This window comes from Ischnura elegans, chromosome 11 (assembly GCF_921293095.1).
Source record: "Ischnura elegans chromosome 11, ioIscEleg1.1, whole genome shotgun sequence".
Classification (NCBI taxonomy): domain Eukaryota; kingdom Metazoa; phylum Arthropoda; class Insecta; order Odonata; family Coenagrionidae; genus Ischnura; species Ischnura elegans.
The window spans coordinates 72619970-72645361 of record NC_060256.1 but is presented as its reverse complement, the minus strand read 5'-3'; the positions used below and the strand labels follow the sequence as shown (position 1 = coordinate 72645361).

Here is a 25392-nt window from a genome sequence, read left to right as displayed (position 1 = left end):
TGGTCTGACACTAGTCGGTAATAATTACAATAGGTACATTACTTTGGAAGGAATAGATGCTTAATAAATACTCAGTCATGATTCAAATAATTCAAACTTACTTGATAGTAATAATTCTATGCATGATTATTGAGATGTTTTCGTTAGGATTTTATTAATTTTAGCTACTGAAGTGATTTCTACTATCAGTTACTTTCATTTGTGGTTAATATCAGTGAGTGATATAATGATAGATATCTGTCTTATATCTGTTATCGCTTAATATATCTCATTGCCATCGTCTTCACGAGAATGAGAACGCGTGCGTGATAAAATGTGGAAAGGAATGAAAGATATGTGTGATCCTAATAACTCTTATCTTTTTGCCAGTTTTGGCGTGAAATGCACGTTGAAAAATATAGTTATTATCTACTTCAATTTATCTTAGTGTTAAGATTCAGGACCCAGGGCATTTTGAGGAAGTTTCTAAGAACCTCCCCGTAGAAGTGTTTGCGGTTCAATTTTTTCATGTAATTTACTTCGAAATAAATCGCTGGTTTCCCTCGCAAAGTAAAGGGCAGTTTGCGTCAAATGGAGTTTAAGTCAAATTTCAGTGGCTTGGAGAAAAAACTATCCTAATCTGTGAAACCAACCTTCGGGTGGATCAACTAAAATAGCGCAAGTCCACATATTTGTTCTATGTAAAGTTACTCGATGAACTCATTGATACACTTGAATTTTGAACTATATTCGAGGTGATGATATCATTTCGATAGATACAGCTGACGCATATTTGGAGATAAAAAAAATTAAATTTTGCTGAAAAATTTTCACTTCACAGCCAGTTTCAATACATTCTGTACCATCTCCTGGTCTGCATTTGTGGAAAATTATCAGTAATATTTAACCCCCTTAGTGTTGCGTAATTTATCGGTTTTTGCTTCTCAGTGGAAAAGTGCCACGAGCCGAAATATCGGCTACTAGGTAGTTAATTGTTCGAATTAATGATTTTGCTGTAAATAAACTCTTGGGTAAAAATCAGCGATAATTGTAAAGTTAAAAACTAAAATATTTGGAGCAAAATGTTTAAAATAGTATGTTGGTGCACAAAACATGACAACAGAAATTTTGTCCAGAAGATGTTACATTTAATTTAAGTACCTTTAGCGTTTCTCGGCATATGCTACTCCAAGTTTGTGGCACTAAGAGGGTTAATTTCTTCCACTAGAGTAAGCCTGAAACTACCAGAGATGTTGGCATTGTTTGGGCGTATTTCGTGACAAATTGGGCAAATATTTGTTTTCTTTAGTGGCTATCGAAATTTCCTTTTCGTCATGGGTAGCGAGGGTAATGGGACGTAATGTGGGCTACCGGTGTTGTTCGGAGTTGCTTCCGGCCAAGCCTCACTTCCCTTTGGGGCTCAGGGGTTCGATCTAAACTCATACGAGCCCTTACTTCTACGCCGCTGATTTCGTGTGCATCGGTCGAGTTGAGCGGGAATTGGGGGGGAGTCCTTCTTCAAGGTTTCGACCGGGACCCAATTATAGGGGTTCGGGCTTGAAATGGGAGATTTGGGTCGGATGATCCTCAGTGGTGGGATAACCCCAAGAATAGGAGGGGATATGGACGCCTTGAGTTCGTGAGAAGGGTTGGGAAACATAAATCTTCCCGCCCGTCAAAGGTCATCTGGTTTCAAATCTTGTATTCTCGGGTGGTGGAAAAAAATATCTATTTCCACGTGGGTGGACGTATTTCCTTATAAAAACATCGCCCTCGTTCATGATTTTATTTCCATGGCGGGCCCAATAGAAGGACCATATCGACTGATAGAATGAATATGTTATGACTGTAGACCCTTTCATAGCAACTAAACTTAAATCAATCTGTAGTTCCTTCATTACCCTACATAAGAACCTGAATTTGTTTGAGCATCGAAGGAAATTTTGAGGTAATGGAAACAGATAGAATTGAACAACGAGCTCCTCGAAACGTTGGCAACGATTGAGTTTTTAACCCGATCAGAACCCCGAGAAACATTCAGTCCATATATGTGCCGGAAAAGAGTCTCTTCACATAAGTAAACTATTGTTAGTGTACCTTGACGTACTATGGACCAAATCGATTATATGTTCCTTTTTTAGAGCAAAAACCGCGAATGAATCGTGAAATCTATTTTAGAGGACATACGAGCGTCTCTGGACAGACAAAACTGTCTTCCGTGCTACCAATTAATATCCACATATATTTGAGGCTTTCTCAACCAGCTAATATTCCGAGGCCGGCCGAAGTCCAGGTACTCCGCTTAGAGTTGTTTTGAACATACAGATGCTCTTTATCAGTTTCCAACTCCATAATTACGAGTTCGCCTAGTTAACTCAAGTTGTTTTGAAAAAGATTTATTTCTTGAGAACTGACTTGAAATATGACCAAGTTTCGATGTTATCTATGTTAAGTGATGGTGTGCACTTACTCGGGAACATTTCCTCTTTAACGCAAGTTCAAATCTATGTTTAAGTTTTTTTATTGTCTTAGTTTTTTAAAAGCAGTCAAATAAATGCTTCCTAGTATTTCCTGGTTCTGTTATAGTCAAAATATCTTGATTTTCATGTTGGTGAACGCTACGCACACTGCCATTGCAAAACGTCGGATTCTTCCATATCTTGTTTCCGTTCTTATGATGTGGAGAAAATAATACCATCACCACATGATACATTTTATTAATTTGTCTATTCCGCGAGGCATTTTGTTTGTATTGACCTAGGTTAAGACGTCAAGGTATCATCTTCAGGTCAAATTACTCGCATTGAAGTTAGTTACTTGCTGTACTAATCTCATTTTCAATTTTATGAAATAGTTTTAAAATATATCTGTTTACGTCTTGTAGGCTTTCGCAGTTTATTTATTGGTAAAGTCGATTGAATCATCGAGACATATTATAACGTTTCGATTGAATTACCTCTTCCCCTTACGGATGGAACGAGATCTTTGTTGAAAGGTGCAAATCTATGGGTAATGGTTTAGCGTATTGTCTGTAACTCGCAAATAACCGCTCTCATATTCTGGATTCAAGGTATCCATCTCATTGCTCCGGAGTAGTTAAGATAAAGGCGGTTAATATTTAATTTTTAATTCATTTTTGTTGAGAATAATTGACTTTGTCACGCATGAAGCGACTCTATGATCAAAAAATATTTTGTCGGCCTAAATGTGGAGTAGAATAATTTAAGATATCAATGCCTGTTTTGTAGTTTATCTCTTGCATTATACTACAAACTTTCTATTCGGCGAAGCCGAACAATTTTTATATCCTCCAATTTGTTTTCATAAAAACTTTTCTTTTTTTTTTCGAAAATTTCCTCCTTGAAAACTTAGCTGTGTATCCCGTTTTAATTTCCCTATTTTCGGATTGAATGTAATTTTGCATTCGTATGCCTTAAGGATTTATGGCTATTATTACTATGATTTCCTCAACGTAACACGATTATAGTATGGAATATGATAACACTATCTGTTTTAAACCGTTGTTTACTGCTTCTTTTAAATGTAATTGTTATTCCATTAAGTTTAATGGAGTTCATATAACTAGGGCTAAAATTATAGGCCTCATAACGTGTATTCTTTAAACTTTGAGATAAGCTCTTTAACGTTAGGACCAAAAAATGTTCCTTGCGTTATCCCTTCATTATCTCCAGGTAAGAGGCTGCAAAAACGTGGAAATGCGAAATCCCAAAATCCCGCAAAAAATAGATGTTTTTTCCATGCTACCGTAATGCGTCTTAGTAATTGTAAGTCCTTAGTAATTTTTAGTTCCGGATTCGTATAACAAGCGGATCCTAATTCCTCAGGTAAAAACCCTCTATTCTGATCGATCCATGATCGATATATTCTTTTATTTTGAGACGGTATATAATCTGATAAGTCTCTTGTTCGTCATCGTCGACAAATCCAGCTCTAATGCATCGCTGCGCCAACATTTTTCTTTTTATTGGCTCGGCATTTTTGGCGATTCCGTTTGCTCTCGGTGTATTTTTTCCTCTTTTGCGAAATCATCAACGTCTTCCGTGATCAGACGTTGTTTTGTCGTATTTTTCCGCCGCTGTATTTCGGAAACCCTTCGGCCAAATTATCCTTTATTTGAATAGTTATCGGCACGATCTTGGTCGCTGAACTGGGAATTTTGAGAAAATCGGTTCGTTCCCCCTCTCCTGCAGTCGGGTAGGTCGGCTGAATCACTTTTGATTATACCGGTTGGGAGGAGTCTTATCACCTGCGGACTCGATATAACACTGGGTCAATCGGTCGTGCGTTTATAAACTGGTTTTTTGAGTCACTCGATTTATTCTTAGTGCGTCGCAGTTTTTTTCATTCTCCTTTTGTAGCACTTGTTAACTGCCTCTTAAGCAGGGATTAAACAATAATGATAGTAATGATTCGTCTCTATTGGACGAGATTGGGATTAGAGAATCCCATATTCCATCTAACCCCTCGTCATACATTTAATATTTGCAGAGGAATGCATTGTCAAGTTACTATTGAAATTAAATGTAGGTAAATTATAACAAAAGAGGCATAGAAGTATGCTTATAAACAAAAATATTATGTGCAAAGTGAATAAATTTACTTTGTATAAAAAGACGTGAAAAAACGTGAGAAAACCATCGAGTTAGGATATTGTCTTTCGTCCCTATAGGAAAAATCCCACAGCATGAAAACGCCCACAGAATAAGGGGCGTAAAAAAACCTGCGAAAACCTACTGAGAAAGAGCTAACGTAAACATGGAAGTATACATATACTAGAAAATTTCATCAATCGGTATGTTCAAATACAGTACCATACGTGCACATACAAATGCAGTGGAAGAGAGGAATTGGAAGAGACAAAGTAAGTTGTAGTTTTAGGGAAGGTTATGTAAACTGATTTAAATATGAATGAATGAATATTTACCCTATTGACCTTGTTATTGTGTTATCAATTTTTATTCTCATTTCCATATTCTATTTTTTTTCCATTTCCTCAGTTTTCATTCAATATGGCCCTACCAATAGCTCTATCCGTTGAAATATGCGTGGATATTAGTAATTGCGATCCAGAAATAAATGGGATATAATTGATTATGTAAAATGGTAATGTAGATGATGTGTCTGGGTATGAAGTATTGTTTTACTCTTCCGTAATGTGTAAAGAAACAGCTATTATTGCTCTTTTTAAGTTTCACGTCACCATTCGGTTTGATGTACGTCCAAAGAGAATAACATACCGAATTTTCCTCCTCGTATTTTTTAATTTGGAGTTATTTTTTTTCGTTGTTGTCACTGTCCCCAAAATGTAAGTCCTAATCCAATGTCTCGTACTCATTCGTTGGGTAGGGGATCGGTTCATTTCAGCCGGAGGTATATATAACGTGGTCGTGGTCTCGAGGGGCTTCCCGCGGAGTCATCAAAATAATCCCTCCCCGCCTCCTCCCCCTGCTGCTGCCGTGACCTCGTGGTCTTGTCTCGCTTCCTCTTCCCCCCAATCTTCCTCGCTCGGTCAACCCTTTGCCCCTGCCCGAATTATTTATTTTATCATTCTCGGACCGCACGGGGTCGAGGAGGAGAAAGAGTGCATTTACATTAGGGACGTATAAAGCCCTTGTTTACTCCACATTGCCTCCCTTCCCCTATCGTCCTCTCTTCCTCATTCTTGACTTCTTTTATCCCTTTCGTGTCGTCCCTTCTTTCCCCTGTCATACCTCGTATATCTACTCCAAGTATCCGATAGGTTTTTTTGGCGGACATTTTGGTTCCACATCAATACGTGTTAATATTTTTCATAGTAGTATTTTAATTTTTACAGTATTAATATTTTTCATACCCTCTATGAGTTGATTTCATTAATTCCGGTTTCGGAACGTATTCATACCAACAGTCGCGTTTACGAAATAGTCAGTTACCAATTGTCGCGGTTACGAAATGTTGTCGTTACGAACTGTCCGTTTACAAGATGTCAGTGACGAGATGTCGGTTTCGAAATAGCCGTATTGATGTTATACCACTATTTTCGATGACTTATATAAATCTATGGACTAAAGAACGTTACTAGAATGGTCACACAAAATATATTTTTTTAATGTAAAATGTCTGTTTAAAAAAATAGTAACTGTTTCAATTATTAATTTATTGTGTTTATTTTGAAGCATTGCTTCTAATCTTTGTGAAAATTTTAGATTTAAGTTTCTATTTCTCACAAACATCACTTTACAGTATACACCAACAACGATGCACATGCGCTATGTGGCTAAAAGTTTTGGTGGAAAAGGCCGCCTTTATCATACTTTCTGTGCTTCCAGCTACCCCGGTGTTTTACGAATTTTATTTCATACCTTAAGTGCGATATACTCCATGTCTCCCTTCTCCTGGAGCATAATCCATGTTCGTTTCTTTACCCTACACATCTAACGTACATGCAGTCTCGGATTTCAGCAACAATTACCCTAGAGTACCCTTAATCTAGCCATCTATGCTGGTCATTTTTTTTACAGTCTTTATATCAACTCACCAACCTGTCTGTTTGTTTGTCTGGTACAAATCTTGTAACTCAAATTTGACTCACTTCCTGTGAAGCAAAAACGCTTAAATTTTTCACACTTCTTCATTTCCGATGACAATACATGAAAATATAACTTTTTCTCTCCAACCCCCCTTTAACCACCCCCCAGTCAACCTATAGCCCCCCAAAACATGTTTTTGATCTAAGAAGTTCCAAATGGTCGATTTTCGTGTTTCGTGGCATTTTTAACATAGGGGTAGGCATTTAAAAGCATAGGGGTGGCATTTTGAAACATAGGGGACTTACCATTCACTGAAAATTTAATAAATATAGTGACTTTTTTAATACGTCACTTTTGGTTTTTCGGGGTCACTGAGTTTTTTTGCTTTGTGTCATATATAAACGTTGCTCATCCCCTGTAATCTAAATATAAAGGCTGGTTTTTAAAAAAAAATTTTTTATAAGAGCTTATTTATTTTTTTAATCACTATCATCATTGGTCAACAATCCTATGATTGTTCCTGGTTTCACGCAGCTCTCCACTCGATTCTCGTATCAGCTAACCTTTTCACACCTACGTATTCCTTCAGTTCCTACCGTATTTCTGTTTTAATCTGCCCTGAAAAAATCTACATTTAATATTTCTTACTCATAAATATTACCCCTAAAATTTTTCAGCATTTACCCCACCTTCCTCTTTTGGGGCCTCCAATCGGAATAAAATAAGTGAAATATATGCGATATACGTGCAGCCGATAGACATCATCCTGCTCTTACTGGCAGATAGCGAGGGAATAAGACCCAACGTCCTACGCAACGAACGGAGCACTGAACTTCAGTCCTTCAGTGTTCTGCATGGCTTTCCTCTTAATTATTTCGCCAAAGTAGGGGTTTGAGCGTTTTCCCCCTCCTCCCTCTGTCTGCCACGGGGTTCTGCGAGGGCCTTGCCCACACCACGCCTACTAGCCATTTCCTCGTGGCCGTGGGAGGGTGAGAGGAGTGGGGGATATCTGAGTCACCTTCTTTTTCTCTCCTCGTCTTATTTCCCACCGCTCCCTCCGTCCCACACCCTCTAATACCCAACCCACACCCTCCCGTTTATCTCACACTACTCCAGTCCCACCCCTTTACCCTCCCTCCCCCACCCCCCGTGGGTCGATTCGTGAGTGGCACGCGTGACAGACTCTCCGTCGCCTTTTGCCCCCCCCCTTCTCTACCGCCCCCATCCAGAGACCCCCTCCTTCCTTTTATTCCTCCTCCTCCTTTTTTATTCTCTCCGAGTGAGAGAGACCGATATAGTGTGGCGAGTGTCCTCCAAGATCTCGTGCCCGAAGGACCTACTCCCGAAAAGTTCTCATATCTCCCACCGCCTCGCGAAGGATTAGTTTTTTCCCTCCCCCGTCTCCCTCCTCCTCTTATTCCGAATATATTCTCTCCTGTCGACCTGCATTGCGGTTCAGTTTTCCCTCCCTCGCTTGCATTTTCCCCGCCCGCCACTAGTCCTTACCCCTTTCTCTCACCTCTCGTCCCGTCAACTACTCGGCGGACTTTATCCGATAGTTCCTCGCTGGATGCGGTCCGCCACACCGCGTGGCTGCTGGTCACTCCGGATGCCCGGTGGGTCTCCTCGGGCCGTAGAAGTCGCCGGTGACCGCATGGACTGGACTTATCCCGGCACGAAGGAGAATAGTTGAGCATCTGGTTGCATCTAAGTGTTGTGGCCCCCTTATGCAAGCCGAAAAAGTCGCTCATATTGTCGAATCGCGTTGAGTAGAAGAACATCAGCTCATGAATCTTGTCTCTACATAAGGCTCCTGTGTATGCAAGACGTTGTGACGAGAGTTGTTGATTTTATGCCTCATCAAAGTTGCTGTTTCCCTTGACAGCCAAAGTAAATTATTGGGAGCAGTCAGCGCATAATATTCTTGCCACTTAAGGAACTGGTGCGCGTACGACCACAGTTGTGTCAACTCGAAAGAGGATGGTGTATCTTTTGGATTTTTTATCCCTGGATGTGTCACACTCGTTTACAAGCCTGTGGATTCACCGTTGTTGCTGAAGCACTTCAAACAGAGTGTTGCAGTTTGCCAAATCAATTTTTTGTCGCGTGTGACGCCTATGGCTGCTCGATCACGGTTGCAGTTGCTGAAAATGTGGATTGGTCATCTTTATATTCCTTCCGGGTGCCGTTCCTCCAATCTGCAAATCAATCAAAAATGAAGTATCTTTGTTAAACTGGAGTTTTGTCGAATTTGATTCCGATACCCATTCTATAACTATTGTTCCAAGAATTCCCGATTACCCAAATGGATCTTTCTCTCGTCTTCAATTAATTCGGTATCACGTTACCTTTGGGAATCGGTTGATCTGAAGTGTTGAAGCTAGTGTTTCTATTTGTCAGCTATTGTGGTAACGTAAGCGTGGTCATCGTCCCTCTTTGATAACCGTGGTCCCTAAAGCCTCCTCTCATTTGTCGCCGGAGTTCCTCACTCCACCTTCCTTTCTGCGTCTTCGGGCCAATCGAATTCTGGATCATCCTCTTCCGCCTCGGTCCCGAGGCGATTATTGGTGTCCGGCCTCGAGAATCCCATCTCGTCACCTCGTCGACTGTCGCCACTACTGTGCCCCGGCTCGTGGATCTGAGTGGGAGGCTAATAGGGCGGGGAATATATTGAGTCAGAGTGTCGTGGTTTGAGGACCCCCACCATTCTTTGTGTATCGGACCTTATCTCTTCTTTCTCAGTGGCTGTGCTGTAGTAGCGACGTAGAAGTTGTCGTGTCCTCCGCCGTGTGAGACGGTGAACTCATCTGGTCTTGTTGCACGAGGATACCCAATGGATTTCTTTTTAAACTGATCGAGTCGTGTGCGGTTCAGGGTGGGCGTATTGTGAAGTTTTCTCAGTGCAGAAGTGTATCTGTCTCCCGCCTCGTTTTTTCCATTTTCTCTGCCAGGCTGTGTCCAGCGATCTGAGAAGAGTTAGGACTTGGCGCAAATTATCTCACCGGTTCCCGTTGCTTACATCTTCAAAACGTCAGATTTATTTCTTTAATTGAGATTGTCAACTTTTCGTCCCCGATTCATTTTTTACCTAAAGCCTTCCATGTGCAATTTATCTTTGCATTAATAAAGAAAGCCGATATGATCGAAACTATCGAATATTTTAAGCCGTAATCCCAATATCCACCTTTTAAATACCTGATTATTTGCTTTACTTCTCAATCAATCGCTTATCTACGGAAACTCCTTTATCGATTCGGTATAAGAGTTACAGACTTGCTCCTTTAATATTAATGCATTTCCTCTGTCGGCTCCTTCATTTTCTTTGAGCTTATATTTTTAGGCCTTATTTTAGATCTATAGTGATGTAGGCTGTGATCATAAATCAATTGATCAGTATTGCGCAAGCGCAGTAATCCGTGGGGATTTCTATTCTTGAAGGAATAGCCGCTCTCATTTTTCACGAATCCGTGTCAGGCCGGCATTTATGAATGGACCGGCATACTTAACGCTCCATGCATAATGCATGCGTGGGCCTTCGGTGGTGGACCAGATGCCTTTCCGACTAACCTCAATGGGAGCTTGTGACGTTGGATGACACTGATTGTGCCGTCTCCACGACTTGTTGCTCCCTTACTTCCAAGGGGGTAAAAAAAGAAGATAAAAAAATATGAGCGACGATTCTGGAGAGCGCACGATTCCAATTGCGCCCTTTCGAGACGTGTGGGTTTGAGCGCGTGCCAGGCCTCCGTCACCAGTGATGCGACCGGCTTCTTTGACGTTACCGTCCAGTCTACGAGCACGACCGTGTGTCTTTCCTGTTTTGGTAAATATACCATTCTTCTCGCTCAGTGAAGTGGAGTTTTTCGGTCCAGGGTCATGTTTGCGATGCATTTGATGGACTAGATGTGTTCATACCGTTCGAACGACGAGTCTTCTACGCCAGGAGTTATAGTGCCGCGAGGGAGAAGTGTCGAAGTCTTGTGGATATCGAGCTTGATGGACTTCCCGTGTTTCACGAAGGGTCATACGTGTCCGGCTTCGGAGTCTTGCGGGGGGATAAGTGGTATTAGCCGGAGAAGTCGTGTCTGCGTGTAAGGATAACCCTTCTTGTGGATCTCCCCTTCGTATCTCTCCCCTCTCCATGGATACCTCGTGTACGACTCAACCAGTGGGCCTCCGGGCACGCTTCACCTTTCGGGGGTTCAGCCGTCTGGAAGATCCGCCTTCGGGGGACGTTGCGACCGGGAAGTACGCCAAGGGCCAAGGTCTAACCCCGCCTCTTTCGTCTTCCCCTGCAGCCTCCGGGGGCGGTGACGGCAGTCCGGGAAGTGTGCAGAAGAGGTGGGTTGCCCTCGGAGGTGTTGGTGGGCCGCGGTGTCCTCTCGTACGAAAAAGGTGACCCCACCCGTTGAGTGTCTCATGAATAGGGGAAATGGAGGTTCTTGAACTCGTGAATCATGAATAGTTCCCTCCGGTAAGACGTGGCTGATTCCTTTTGTATATTTAAGAACGAATTCAACGGGAATTCATTATTGAAATAAACACTTGCAAATTTCAAAAAAACACAATTTTATGAGCTGTAAAAATTTTTCGACCTATGTTTCGATGTTACTGCAACATCCGTGAAGATTCAATTTTATGATCGTAAAAAATAGCCAGTGTTTATTTCAATGTGGAATGGAAAAATTCCACTTCATCACCCTTGGATGTTCGGATTGTATTAGGAATTCATTAGATGGTGATTGATAGGTAAAATTAGTATGCTATGGTATTTTCTCACCAGGCGTCGACTTTGACTTTGGTTGAAGAATAATTGCCAAAATTCATATCAGAAATTTATGCTGAATTATTTCTTTTAGGATCGTTGGTATCGACTATTTCTCTCGCTTCCAGTCCAAATAGGAGTATTGAATGGACGGTGATATCTGTGTGTGAGTTTGGTATCTCCCTGTTTTTTCTTTATCCTTAGGTATTTTTCCTGTTTTTATTAATCAATAATTATTTGTTTTTATGTCATTTATCGGGAATTTATGTATAAGTTAAGATATCAGATTATCATATCTCCATTTCATGAGAGTCTCGTATCTGATTTTTTGCTGATATATATTTCCTTCTCGTGATAAACGTTGACAGAATCGCGAAAAAATTTAATTGATGTGGAAAATATTGGAATGGTCTCAAATGGAAGTCATTGAGGTTTAAAATTCATATGGCCGATAGCGTTTTATCGTATTTATAGCGGAAAACGTATCCGCGAAGCGAGAATAAACAGGCATATTTTTTTTCATTTATCTGAACCTAATTTGTTTGGTCCTTTCGCTCTTGTCACCGTGCCATCGAAAAATTTTCTTCGGGTGTGTCACGTTGCGGAATCTTTCGCGTTGATTTCAATCATCTTATTTTGTTTTTACCAAATATTTGTGGCCACTCGCTAAGCTTTCTTTTTCCATTTTTTTTTTTGCGAAAAAGCGAAGACATTTTTTTTATTTTTTCTTTTTTCTATATTTCATAATCCTTTCTTTTTTTCTAATTTTAAAGAACAAACCTTCAGTTAGTAATAAAAGAGTTTTTAATAACCCTTATATTTAATATTTTGAACTCAATTGCTGATAGAGATTTGTAAGCCCCATCTTCGTTGGAAACTTATCTTAACAAATCTTTCTTATACTGAGGTGATGTTCCTGTACAAGTGGACAGAGGCCAAACTGTAAACTAATTCAGAAGGGGAGTAAGTGGAGGGTATCCTTGTTAAAAAAATTATTTAAGTATCGCACTTTGGAATATTTAACATTTTTTATGCTCTAGAAGCCTTCACTAGGATTCTATTCCATGAATTTGGTTTACAGCTATCATTTTTATGTCCTCCCAATCCAGCTTCCCGCCTCCACCCATTTCACATGAATCACCAGATCATTAGAAGCGTAACTAATCTAAAATATCTATTATCAATGTATAACGGTTTTCTGTTGTAACGTATTTTCTTGGAAAACGTAGTTTATTAATTCTTTCACATGTAGTCTTCAATTTAACCGACCCCTAATCTCATTGCCTATCTAGAACTTCCAGTGAAAATAGCTGGACTTGAAATTAAAATAAGTTCTAGTGGGTTGGCTAACGTAGGTACTTCCCTTTCCGACAAGTATTTAATCCTGGCGATGGCGAGTAATTTTCAGAATAAACTGATCCTTGTTTAAATTTCTGGTTTTAGGTACTGTAAGTACAGCACTCCACCCGTCTGTTGGAACGTACAGCCGTTCCTTTCGTATAGTCAACGGCCGAAGCCAGATCTTTCAAGTGTATTTACCATCCACGTAGCTTAGTTACCTTTTTCCTGGTAAATTTTTGGTTCTCAGTGTGTCCTGCTTTGAGTGCAGGTCAAAGCGAATAATAATCTTCCTTGCGGAATTGGTCGCACTTAAGGACGAATGGTTAAAGGGCCAACGCTGACCTGTCCAAAATTTTATTTTTTACTTAGCCTCTAGGATTTTACGGCAATTGTTGGCTATTCATCTCCAAGCGTATTCGGTAAAAACGGCCAGGGGTTTTAAATTGGGGCCCTTGATCAATGAGGTGACCTGGGGAAATATTCCTGTTTTCATCATGGCGGTTGAACAGAGGAATTATTTTTTTAGAGCTTTAAAGTTCTCCCGAAGTACTTCCGGTAAGGTATTCAAATAGCTTTCGTTTCACCCAAGGAAATCTATTTCTACGAGTCGTTCGTATTTTCCCTCCTATTTCAGTTTATTAATTATTATTTTTTAATGGATATTATTAATTGAATTTAGGGAGGTTAGAAGAAGTAATATAATAGACAATGTTCTGGTATTTTTATTCAAGATATTCACCGTCATTTGGGATAGTTTTACGCACGCAGTTAGGTATCTCATTACCGCGATTTATATTTTTTTGCTTTCAACCTTGTAAATCGGAATGAGATCCTTAATCTCGCAAATTGAAAATTAAATGAGGGTTGACTTCGCTTTGATGAACCTTAATGATTTTTAATTTGAAATGAATAGTGAACACTTTAGTATAAAACATCCAATATTTTTGTATTACGTAAATAATTATACACTTTTTCGTGATGTGTTTCGACTCTATGAGGGATTATCTGGTGCCGAAAGTTTATATAAAGAAGGAGACAAATGAAATTTATGCGACTTAAAAACTCCTGGTGGAATACGACCGAAGGAAATATCACTATCCCTTGCGGCTTCGGCTGCCTCTGGCTTTGTTATATCAAATTGCTCGATGTGACAGCAGCGTTCGTGTGTCAAGCATGAAGATACGCCCACTGGCCCTCGCATGACTTGATAGTATAATGACATCCTGGTGTGATGCCATCGCTCGCTAGCATCTTTCCTCATTAGCTCATGTAAATATGTTTTTGTTTTTGAGTATGGCCTTGGGAAGGCTCTGTATTCATTTGATCACCACCTGCTCCAGCTGTGATAATGCGAAGCGTGGGTGAGTAATGGGCAGGAGGCCTCTTATCTAAGCTGGCTTGTGTAACCCACGTGACAGTTGATTCCGTATCACACTGCTGGCCCCTGAAGATGAGGAATTAGTATAGTGAACTAGATGAAAGAGAAGGGGCACTCATGGAGTTCGTCTGTAACGGTATTCCTTGTGCTAGAGTAGGTCGGTTGTGGTAGAATACGAGTTAGACTACTTTCCTGAGAGCCTAGGTTCTCTCTCAGTAGTAGCCAATATCGTCAGAGGAATAATATTCTATAAATAACGAAATCCATTTGGAAATTACTCCTTGTCGGTATTATTACAACGAAGCTTGGATCGGCGTTATATTTTCATGGAATGGATTAGTTGTGGGTCATTATCCCCATTAATTATCATTTCCTTTCCTTTTAAATGACATTATTTTCTGGAGTACTATTGGAAACTATAAATATTCCAGTGTCCTTTTATCTTGACGAGCACTTCTATGGCTGTGAGTCATGGTTGAACAGCCAACTCTTAAGTAGATGTACCATAATTTACAGCGAAATTGAATGATTATGTAAGTGGAGGATGGCCAAGCTTATATAAGTTTTTGGGTTTTTTCTTCGGCTGAGTACTGATTATCGTAGTTGCGTATTTATATTGTGTTTAAGTGATTAAGTGTTGAAGTCATCCATTCTTTCTGCTTTTAAAACGAAAACACTCATTTCGCTGTGATTCCAACTCTGAAAGATATAAAAAATTATCGCCAAATGTATGCTGGGGATGATTATGCACAAAATTACACTAAACCTCGCAACTCGTATGGCTCCAAAAATCTAAATTGCATTAGTTGAGTGTGGACTAATGTTTTAGTGACCTCCTGTTTTGACGCCTCGTTGTTAGTTGCAGTGGAGCAAAATTTAGAGCAGTGGTACGCCATCAAGTTTTGCTACAAACTTGGAAAATCGGCAACCGAAACCAAGAAAATTCCTGAAAATGAGTGGTCGTTGAATTCCTTTGCAAAGAATTAATATGTTTGCAAATTTCACAGAGTTTTTCTGAAATTGAAAGGAAATTTTCTAAGCGTCAAAGCTATTTTTTCAATTGAATTTAATTTACCTCCATTGGTAGATATGTTTGAAATTATTGGTGTCTTTGCGTATCCTTTAAAATGATATTTGTGCGTAAATTTTTGGCTGAGTTTAAATCATAAGTCCTATTAGGAACTAAAGTTTTTTTTAAATCATAAATGCGAGTCCTACTGCAATTTAATGAAATAAGCTATTCAATTTACAGTATGGTTCACCGCTTAACCTTCAACTGTATGTGGAACTAGAGTATGAGCTCTACCAGTGGAAAATCAGAATTTGTTAAGGTTTGAGATAGTTTCGTAATCATATTTTTGTGAATGAACTTCTCTCGGGTTTCCAACCGGGTCGGGATCGGCATGATGTTGGCCAACGTTTCATTGGGAGACTTTCACAACATCCTCAAGGCTGATGATACCGACGTTACTATTTTTCCTGCATATATACCCTCCTTCACCTAGGGTATACAAATAGGTGAAGGTGGAGGGTGTATATATCGGTAAAATATTCACATCGGCATCATCAATCCTAAGGGTGCTGGAAAAGTCTCCCAGCGAAACGTCGCGACGCGTCGGCCGGCATCTTTCAGACCCTGATCCGGTTGGAACCCCTAGAGCAGTTGATTCGAGTTCTTCACCGGAAAAAACTCAGATTCTTCATAGTTTGTGAATTTGACAAAATTTTATTCGTATCTACATTTTCGACAATGAGTGAGTGACACGTGGATTTCCTAAATGTTTGAACTGGGATGAATGTTGGCGAAAAATGACACCTTGGAACTATGCAAATGTCTCTTGTACCTGCAAAACTTTTTGGGTGACATTGATAAATGAATTCTTATTTCCGTCGAAACTGCGCAATGAAATCTCATGATACTCTTTGTATCGAGCTCTATAAAAGTTAAAATTTTTAAAAAATAATATCGTTTCCCAAATTGACTTCCGTCCTGAGAACTTTTTTCGCTCTTGATCGTTTAGTAGGTTTGAAGCACTTGGTTTTTTTTCCTCGAAAGGTTATAAGGATGTGAAAGTTTGAAGTTTGCTATTACTTCCTTACCAGGAACGATATGGAAAAAGAAAAGCAATTAGGTATACGAATCCGGGTTGGTCCTCTCGAATTCGCCGGAGTGTTGGAGATAATTGCTCGTGGAAGAAAAGGTATCGGAACCCAAAACTTTTATAAATGGCTTTTTGGCCACCCTTTCCAAAATTTTCATTTCAAGTCGTAATTTTTCCTTGTGTATTTTTGGTAACACGGTATATTCTGAAGTTAACTACGGATTATGACTCTCTGTGGTCATCGCAAAGTTACCTAGGTATTATTGGCGGTTTGCCTATATTTACCTAGTTATTGTTTTACGTGTCTTACTGGTATATTTTTGTGTTAATGGATGACGCTTAAATGTGTTGTACTACCTATAAATATTTTATAGTTTTTGGTTGCAGGATTAGAGTTTTTTTCTAATATGAATATGAACAATATTTGAACGTGTTGAACAACAACGTTTGAACAACAATGTTCATTGAACATATCTAAGTACTATAATACTAGTGCTCATCTGGTCCGTGTAAAAATGGCAAGGAAAATTTCAATTTCATAATGGATAGTTGAAAATTTGCAATTATTTGAAAAGTTTTGTTTATTTGATACATTTCTTAAACCACTATAAAACATGAAAAATGTTCTTTTCAACATTTTTTATGACCATTGCTACAGTATGGTAGCTTCGTTTATGCCTCCCCTTTGACCTTGGACCTGTGATCTGTGATCACCCCTGTGACCGGTGACAAGGATGAATCTTTTGTAGTAAATTAGGTCAAATAGTTCCATTGTTTTTCCATACCCAAAAGCTTTGAAAATGACATTTTATCTAAGAAAATCAGACTTTTTTGTGTACGGTTTTTTTAATCATGGAAATCCCGCAAGGAAAAATCAAAATTTGCGGTTGGACCAACAGAATGGGGTCAAATTTTATAAATTTGCTTCTCTCTCAACAAAATCTGCTACCTTTTCCGATGTAGATGCCAAATTTCATTGTAAAAGCACAAATTTAACTGTTTTAAATTGAAGGTATAAAAATGACACTTTTAATAAGGCAATCTATTTAGAAATAGTACATTTCTGTTAATGGCATCAGTGGATTGTCATTTGATTTCCCGTTCGCTTAAATATTCCTTTCCTAGGCAATAATGCACGTTTTCGCCAAATCTCTCTTCACATCAATCATTCGGAGGGATTCTAAGATATCGTGCCCGAAACCCGCTTAAAGTTTCGTCTTTTCGGCATTTTCTATTTGGGTATTTTGAGACACCTATGCTCTGATAGGAAATATTGTCGCCCATAACTGGTAAAGCAGCCGTAAATTATTTCTCTTTACCTTCGATTTTCATTTGTGATCGGCGGGAACTTTTTCACCAACATATGGTAGAAAGAAGTTATTACCATTGCTTCCTAATTCTTGGGATTTTTCTGTCACGTGAACGTCAAATGAACGTAAATAATCTCGTATGCAGCATTGCAGCATATATTGTATGTGTTACAGCGCGGAGAGGAAACATACTGACGTGACGTTCGGAATTGTGCAGTCAAGAGAAAAAGTTATTCTTTAGCGCCGTATTTTTTTTATTTTATCGGAAAATTGTTTGTCTGACGGCTAATACCCATCCAGAAGTGTCCAAAAACTGCCAGTTTTGCCTTCACGGTCGGTGAGTGTACGTTAAAACTGACGTGATAAGTCACCTCTGAGGTATTTGGGTGAAGCGCACGGAATCTCATTTAGGATTGTTTTAAGATGCGATAAGGCTTAAGATAAAAATTATTTTTTTGATTTTTAGGAGGATTTTAGTAATCATTGTAACCCCAATACCTCATCTTGTAAATTTCTCTCAACCCTGTTTTTGTAATCACTGCTACCCTTCTGGTTGTAATCTTCGTCCTTCTAGCATCTTGTATACGATTTTTTCTGTCTTCAGAAGTAGTGATGAAAAAAGGCCGTCAAAATCGATATTTTATCGAAATGAAAAACTCGACTTTTCAGCGAAATCGAAATTTGAACCGAAAAATCGATTGATCGAAAAAATTGACGGTTCTTGTTAATAATACATTTTGTACAAAAACATGTTTATTATGCATTCGAAAAACACTCAATATACTTATTGCAGAAAATTATGCACAAAATCACCTTGGAATACGTACGTGAATATAAATTAGTAAAAATTTACAAAACCTTGAACATTGATGTTTTGGGATCGACGATCTAAGCCATTGGGGTTCTCTAAATTCCTTTTAAATGTCAATTTTCTGATTGCGATGCTTGCTTGATGTCTTCCAATTTTACTGGCCTTCGATATAACTCTTTCACTCGAGACGAATGGCGTTATCATATGTGGATAGTGATGCTGCTGAGATCTAAGGAAAGGGTCAATATCGAAGTCGAAAAGTCGAGTTTTGATCGAAACTCGAAGATCAAGGTTCGAATTCGATTTCGTCGATGTTTGGCATTTAAAACTCGATTTTCGATTTTAATCGAAATCGATTTTTCCATCACTATTCTTGTGTTTGTGTCAAATGTCTTGTGTATCCAATTCCTTCAACCCAACCAGTCCACGTGGCCCATGTCTCCGTCCTTCGATATTGTCTACCCGTTCTCCTTCCGCTACTTTCCGTCTCATCCGGCAGATGTCTCCCCGTCTGCCCATTCTCTTCTTTCTCCCCCAACTCCTATTATCTTCCAATCTAAGCTGTCTCTTGTGAGGAGTGATAGAAAGCCTAGAATTCTTCTTCGGTTTAGGAAGAATGGCAAGGTTTTCCTAATTCGGAAAGGCAAAAATGTTACTTACGGAGAAAATTGGATGGATGTTTAGGGAAGGTGACTGACAGCTCAGGTAAATTGTATCCCTAATGAAATGGAAAGGAGGGGAGAGATAAACCAAGAGTTTGTGTTATTCAGCTATTCAGCTCTTTATGGAAGGTGCACGAGGCAGTGGCGCAGCGAGGGGGGGGGGGGGTTTGGGTGATAAAACATCCCCTAGAGCTCAGAGAATTTTTTAAGTTTAATCCATTTTACTTAATTGGATTAGTATTACTTATAGAATAATGCTAGGATTAATCAAATTACCCCCAGAAAGCCGTAAACCTCGCAATTTTGAACCATTAATCTTTAAAAAAATTCTGGAAAAGGTCCCCCCGCAACTCCCGCTACCCTAGCGGGTATGCAATATCCCCACACTCCTAAGTATTAGTTGCGCCTAAAACCCCCATACCCTTAATTCTTAGCTACCCCCCTGGCACGAGGCACTATGGCTTAACTTCCCAACCGACAGACTGAGTACCTAAAATGCCCGCCTTACTGAGCACTTTAGCTGGGGATTTCTTTTGAAAATATTTCTGTCCGCGTGATTTTAACCGGATCGTAGGAAGTCGATCTTTAAACCAATTCAATCTAATAACTAATATGTACATTTCGGAAGCTAGAAAATTAACATTTAAATACGAAAAAATGAAATAAAAATGAGCATGGTATAGGAATTATCTTAAAAAAACGGTTGCAATAAATTTTGGTGGAAGTGAAGAAACATTAGATGATCGGTAAGAGGTATCGATTTCAATATTTTGAAAACCTCTTACTTCCAAATATATTGATCTTCCACCTTCTTCAATGATTAACGATGAAATAACGATAAATCTATTAATCCTAACCCAGAAACAGGAATATTTGGTCAGAATTTCGCTGATATCCTTCCATGTTCCCGTCCAATTTCTCGTGCGCCAACTGTACCCTCGGTAAACATTAGAATTCTTTTACCTAATCTAACTATTTTCGTAGATGACTGCTTTTTGGATCCCAGTGATTTTATTCATTTGTGATGCGTGGAGGTATCTAGAATTATTGTATTTTTCGCTGAAAATGTAGACTCGAACTCAAGTAAGTATATCCACAGGCTTCTGCGTTTAGGATGTAGATTAAATTGCCTAAATGTATAAAAACCTACTCAGTGTGGTGGATCTGAAGACCTGACTGTGACGTTTGTTGTCATGCTATTTATTTCGATTGTAAATATTATTTCCATTAAATTTGATGCTTGCGAAGGATAAGTAATAAGATATAAATAAAATCTATTTATGAGTATTTATTTCGCTCTTTCCATTCAACATTTTTATACAATATTTGTCTTTAATATTTTCCTCGGTTTTTGTTGCTGCAGTGACATAATGCGTGCTCGAGTGTATTAATATCCCTCGGAGGAATGAATTTATGAGTTAAGGATAAGCGTGCCTCTCGCTATAACGTTTGTGTTTTGGTCTTTTTTAACGATGCTTAAAACTTGGGCTATTAAACAGGGATATCATAAAAGAATTGTGCGGTTTTGAGCATGGTTGAAATGAAAACAGAGCTACTTAGAGTTAATATTTTTTTAGTTTATCATCTTAAAAAGTTTTTTTTTGCATAATTCATAAATTTCAATATGTACGCCCTTAGTCAGTCGACAAATGACCAAATCATGCTCAAGTTATGTCCGAACGTTAGTTAACATCTATTCGTCAATGGTTCTCATCGCGTCATTAATTTAATGTTTAAAGCCGCAATATCTATAAACAACGCTTTTATGTACTACCACAATAAAACTGCATGGTGTGAGATCTATTATCTTCCTATGAATTACTCAAATCACTCCTTTCTTTTATAATGATCCTGTATTTATACTTTGCAGTTTATATGTAGAGTAAGCCACATTTTGTCAACACTTTTCTGTGCCTCAGATACAAAACTTTTACATGTGAAAAAATGCTGAGGTAGAAATGTCAGATTTGAGATACATACAATTGCGTAATACAGTCTGCTATATGGACGGCGAAAGATTGTTATATGATAGCGTAAGTAATAAGCAATAGATACGTCACGAATACCGGTCGAACGAAAGTTATATGCAACCCCTTAAATATCAGGTCGAAGGATTTTGCTCATGCCCTCCTTTCGTTCCCCTTCAACTCGGCAGATGTCTCCACTCCTGTTGATTTCCTCCGTTTCCCCATTTCTGTCATCCGTCCACCATCGACACAACCTCCATTCACTGTTTATTATATCTTCGGGGATGTCCCGGCTTTCTCCCTTCGTATTTCTTCCCCCCCCCCCTCCACGCCACCAACCCTGCAAGAATATCTCCCTAGACGAGTCAGACCTCGGATCGGGGTCGGTGTTGGGTTCGTATATTTATTTCTTCGATTCCTTCCCTTTCCTTTTTTATTTCTCTTCCCCGCTTCTGGTCGATTGGAATGAGTCACTGTGACTGGCGCCTGACGCACTCCCATGAACGCCACCCCATCACGCCACCCTTTAATATTACCCCCTTTGTGCGTTCACGTGACGTCTCTTCCCTCAGTTCCCGGTTTTCCCAACCTTTCGTGTTTCCCTTCACGTATTCAGAATGTTAGCCTCGCCCCATCAGCAGAGGTGCATTTATAACTTTTTCCATTGATAAGAATTTCCAAGAATTAGGCTGGGACCCGCTGGAGACTCGGAGGCTGCGCGCTAGGCTTAGATTGTTTGAACAATTGAGAATGGGAATATTTCAGTGCGACACGGAGAACATAATATTAGAGACCCACTATATTTCCAGATCCGACAGGAGCGATAAATTAAGAGAGATATTTTGTCGAACGGATAGATATGCGAATTCCTTTTTCCCCCGAACAATAAAGGACTTAGTAAATGCTGGTCGTAATTTCGTTGGTGCGTTTTCTTTTTATGGCTGATGTCCTAACACCCCCTTCCACACCCCTTTAAGCGGGTTTGCGGGGTAGTATGTAGATGTAAATATATAGCCGCGAAAATTAAACTCGAACGATTTACTAAATCAGTGCAAAGTGATCGATTATTCGGTATCATGGAGAAGTGGGAGAAAAAAATTCGATGGATTGGCTAAATGCATGCTTTTGAAGAAGGAAAAATTCCAAGATTTAATAAAATTTCTTTATAATTGTTTACAATTGTCATCGATATTTTAGTCCCATTAATAGATGCAACAGAAACTAATCGGACTTTTTGAATGCAGGTCAGCGAGTAAATTTGTTTCCCTTCCTTGAATTTCCTCGACTTTCTTTAAAGGAGCGAGTTATTAATTTTTTTGAGTAGTATTAAAATTTTTATTTCCGGCTAAATAATCACTGTGATCGGTTTCTTAAAAATGGGTTTTTACATTTTAATCTACGTTATCACCTTGTTTTACTAATTTGATATGATTTTATTTGTTTTTTTTCAGTATAGTTTGTGGTACAAATATGTTTGAAGGGGTGTCGTTACCATAATAACTCAACAATTATTAACATATTGTAGATTATTTTATCGCCTCTTAGGATTGTGGAGTCGTTAACGGCTCCCCTTAATGTTGTCTTTCTCGTCTTGGGCGTCTTTTATCTTGTATCCAGTATATTAGCCTCCATCCCACATATTCATTTTCAGCTACTAAATCATTACTGGTGTGAAAAAATAAATGACAGGGTGTTCTTTATTCCATTGATCGTTATTAGTTATCGTCATTCACTTGTTGAAATTTTTTATGGCGAGGAAATCTTTGACCTGGAAAAATACCTAATTATAGTTATTTTTTTTCTTTTTGTTTCGCTTCTACAGCTTAAAGGGAAAGGAATTTAGGATTGTTCCCTTTTAATCCTGGGTCTCCAGAAGACGATAGGCTCAGACATTTTATCTATACTCTTACCCGTCGAAACTTGGCGCCCAGTTTATTGGATTGAATTTTTTCATGAACACGCCTTACCGAGTAGTGTCATTTTTTCCTTAAAATATTTCATTTTGGGGGAATTTTATTGAATTCTTTTCTGTGGAATAAGTTTAAATAGGGAATGGAAAAATAGTGAAGGCGTGTGATAGTGAGGAAAAAAAAACAAAATAGTTTTGTGCGGGTTTTATTTCAAGAAGTTAATTTTGCATAATTTGATGCTACTTTATTCGAAGTAAAGTGTTGATACAAATGTGCCACGTTCAACGTATTTATAATACGAAAAACTCTATCTTTGGTGTTCAATACAACAATTTATGCATGAATAGCTTCCCCTTCTTCTTCTTCTTCGCATTAACCAGTTGAACAATTAAGAAAATGTTTAATGGTGATCTATCTTTCCTTCTTTCCTGAGACTAAAAGATGAGGACGAGATGGAAATTTAATGGGGTGAAATAAAAAGTGAAAATAAATATATTTTAAGATTTTTTCGTTCCTTTTGCGTTTAAAATCTTGTAGAATCTTATAAAAAGTAATTTTCTGACTTCCTTGCTCTAGGTACTGTTTCTAATAAATTTAGTCAAAGTACTGTCACTCATGCATTAACATTTTATCTGATGTTTAGCGCTCTATGCTTTCTGAATAATATCTTCCGCACTTGCCTTGAATTACCTCGAATCTATTCTAGTACTTGAAAGTCGTCAGTTTGGCTTATGATGTGAGGATTGAGTGCGTTTCTAGGTATGGAAATAAAAATAATTTACACATATTTGTTTTACGTATTCACCTTTATTTATGCTGCTAGTCTTGTTTGTTGCGCTGTGTTCAGCTTCGACGCCTTAGAGTTTTTTAACCGTTAGCCTCGGTGCAGAGGGGTAAAATCCTCGCCTGTCCATTACAAAGTTAACGTGTTCAGACCTCACTTTAGTATTTTTAGTCTTCTGTGGCACACTATTTGGTGATTTTCCATGATTCTATCGCTAGTAACAATCAAAATGTGGACGCTAAATATATTATTACCATTTCAAAGCCAGGGAGTCACGTGTTCGTACGGTGTGTTGCCTATATGTCAGGATACACGCGTGCTATTCCAATGCTTAGGTAGGTATTTCATATATTCGATGCCATTAATTTTTCTTCTCTTTTATCTTCCCTTCAGAATAGCGGCATCACACTGCATCTAATAGATAAAACAGCGTACTAGTTGATCACATCTTTAGCCGACACACCTTTTAAGTATCCATTGTTATGGTGTTCATAAACTTTCATTAGTGATCCTACGAACATTCATTCATCATCATTAGATATCTAAATGAGGCTCTAGGATCTAAATAAACGGCAAAAAGTAATTTTGAGAAAAAAGCAGGGATTATAGCGCTGTTGGAGAAGTAATATTCTAAGCTAAAGAAAGAAATGAGATTGAAGGTGGTGGTATCGCTTTGGGTACATCTATATTCTGGTTCCCGTCGTGACCGGTAGATCACGTCTCATTGTAATATTTATAAAATCGTTTCTGGCTTGACTTGGTGGAAGTTCGATATATCCATGATGAAAGGACACAAATGGTGATTCCCACCCTTTTTAATTCCAAAACTCAAGAACCTACCATGATTTCAACGCATTGTGTCATTTTCAAGGTGGAAGGTTGAAAATGACAAAATGTATTGAAACCGTGGTCGGTTATTGAGTTTTGGAATTAAAAAGTGTGGGAATAACCATTCCTTTCCTCATGGATTCTAATATCTGTAGCATCATTGAAAAATGAAGGCTGTTTAAGTTACTCTGTTTAGGATTTAGTAGCTGAATCACGAGCTGTTGAAGTGAGGTGAATAATGTGCGAATGATTGTTGCGTCATATTTCACGATAGGATGATATATCGTATTTTCTTCCATTTTTGATCGGAAAGTGCGGAAAACCTCCATTCGAAAAAACGTAACGCTTTTTTCTTTAATGTTTTTGTCTATGCCTCTTAAAGTCAGGATTGTTAGATTGTGAATATTTTTTCGAGTGCGTTATTGCAAAAAATTGCCGTATGTGCTTTTGGAATTTGATATGCAGGGTCTTTAAGTCTCTACTGGCTGATCCTTGATGCTCTGATCGAATGTAAATACGGAAACTGAGACATCTATTTTTTAATGTAGGTTACTCGTTCTTATTTTCTCTACTATTATGGGTGGAGTGGTAGAAAGTTTATGTGCTGGCATTTCATAGTATTAAAGAAAATCAAATCCAGTGAACGAATTTTATATTACCAAGATAGAATGCGGGAAGGTGGAGAAATGAAGAAAAAATAGAATCGGGGTTCGCAGTTATGAGCATTATCGTCCTGCTTCCAAGTCAACTTATCTTGACCAGTAGATTGCCCCTGGCAATAATACTAAATCATAAATTTAATACCATGCGCAAAGAGAGTAGTGAATGTCAGTTGACCTTTACGGGAAGTGATGTTAGTGTATTCAGCGTGGTGGGGCTTAAATCAAACGGTAGGAGTTTGTACGCAATGTAGCAGAGAGTTTAATCGCTTCGCCTAATTTATGCCCTAACTTTTTTCTGAAAGCATCCGTCGAGGCATACGTGACGTTTTTAATTGCGCGCTATCTTTGACGGGGCATATACCG

General features: G+C 38.7%; 1 protein-coding gene across 1 annotated transcript in view; it reads left to right on the top strand.

The window, feature by feature from the left end:
• Positions 1-9556: 9556 nt before the first annotated feature.
• The window catches only part of LOC124167653 (phosphofurin acidic cluster sorting protein 1), a 76616-nt gene continuing 60780 nt past the window's right edge, over positions 9557-25392 (top strand). Inside the window, exon 1 of the mRNA XM_046545635.1 lies at positions 9557-10850. Within this exon, the coding sequence (XP_046401591.1) occupies positions 10651-10850 (200 nt within the window). The 5' untranslated portion in view covers positions 9557-10650. The remainder of the gene's footprint in view (positions 10851-25392) is intronic.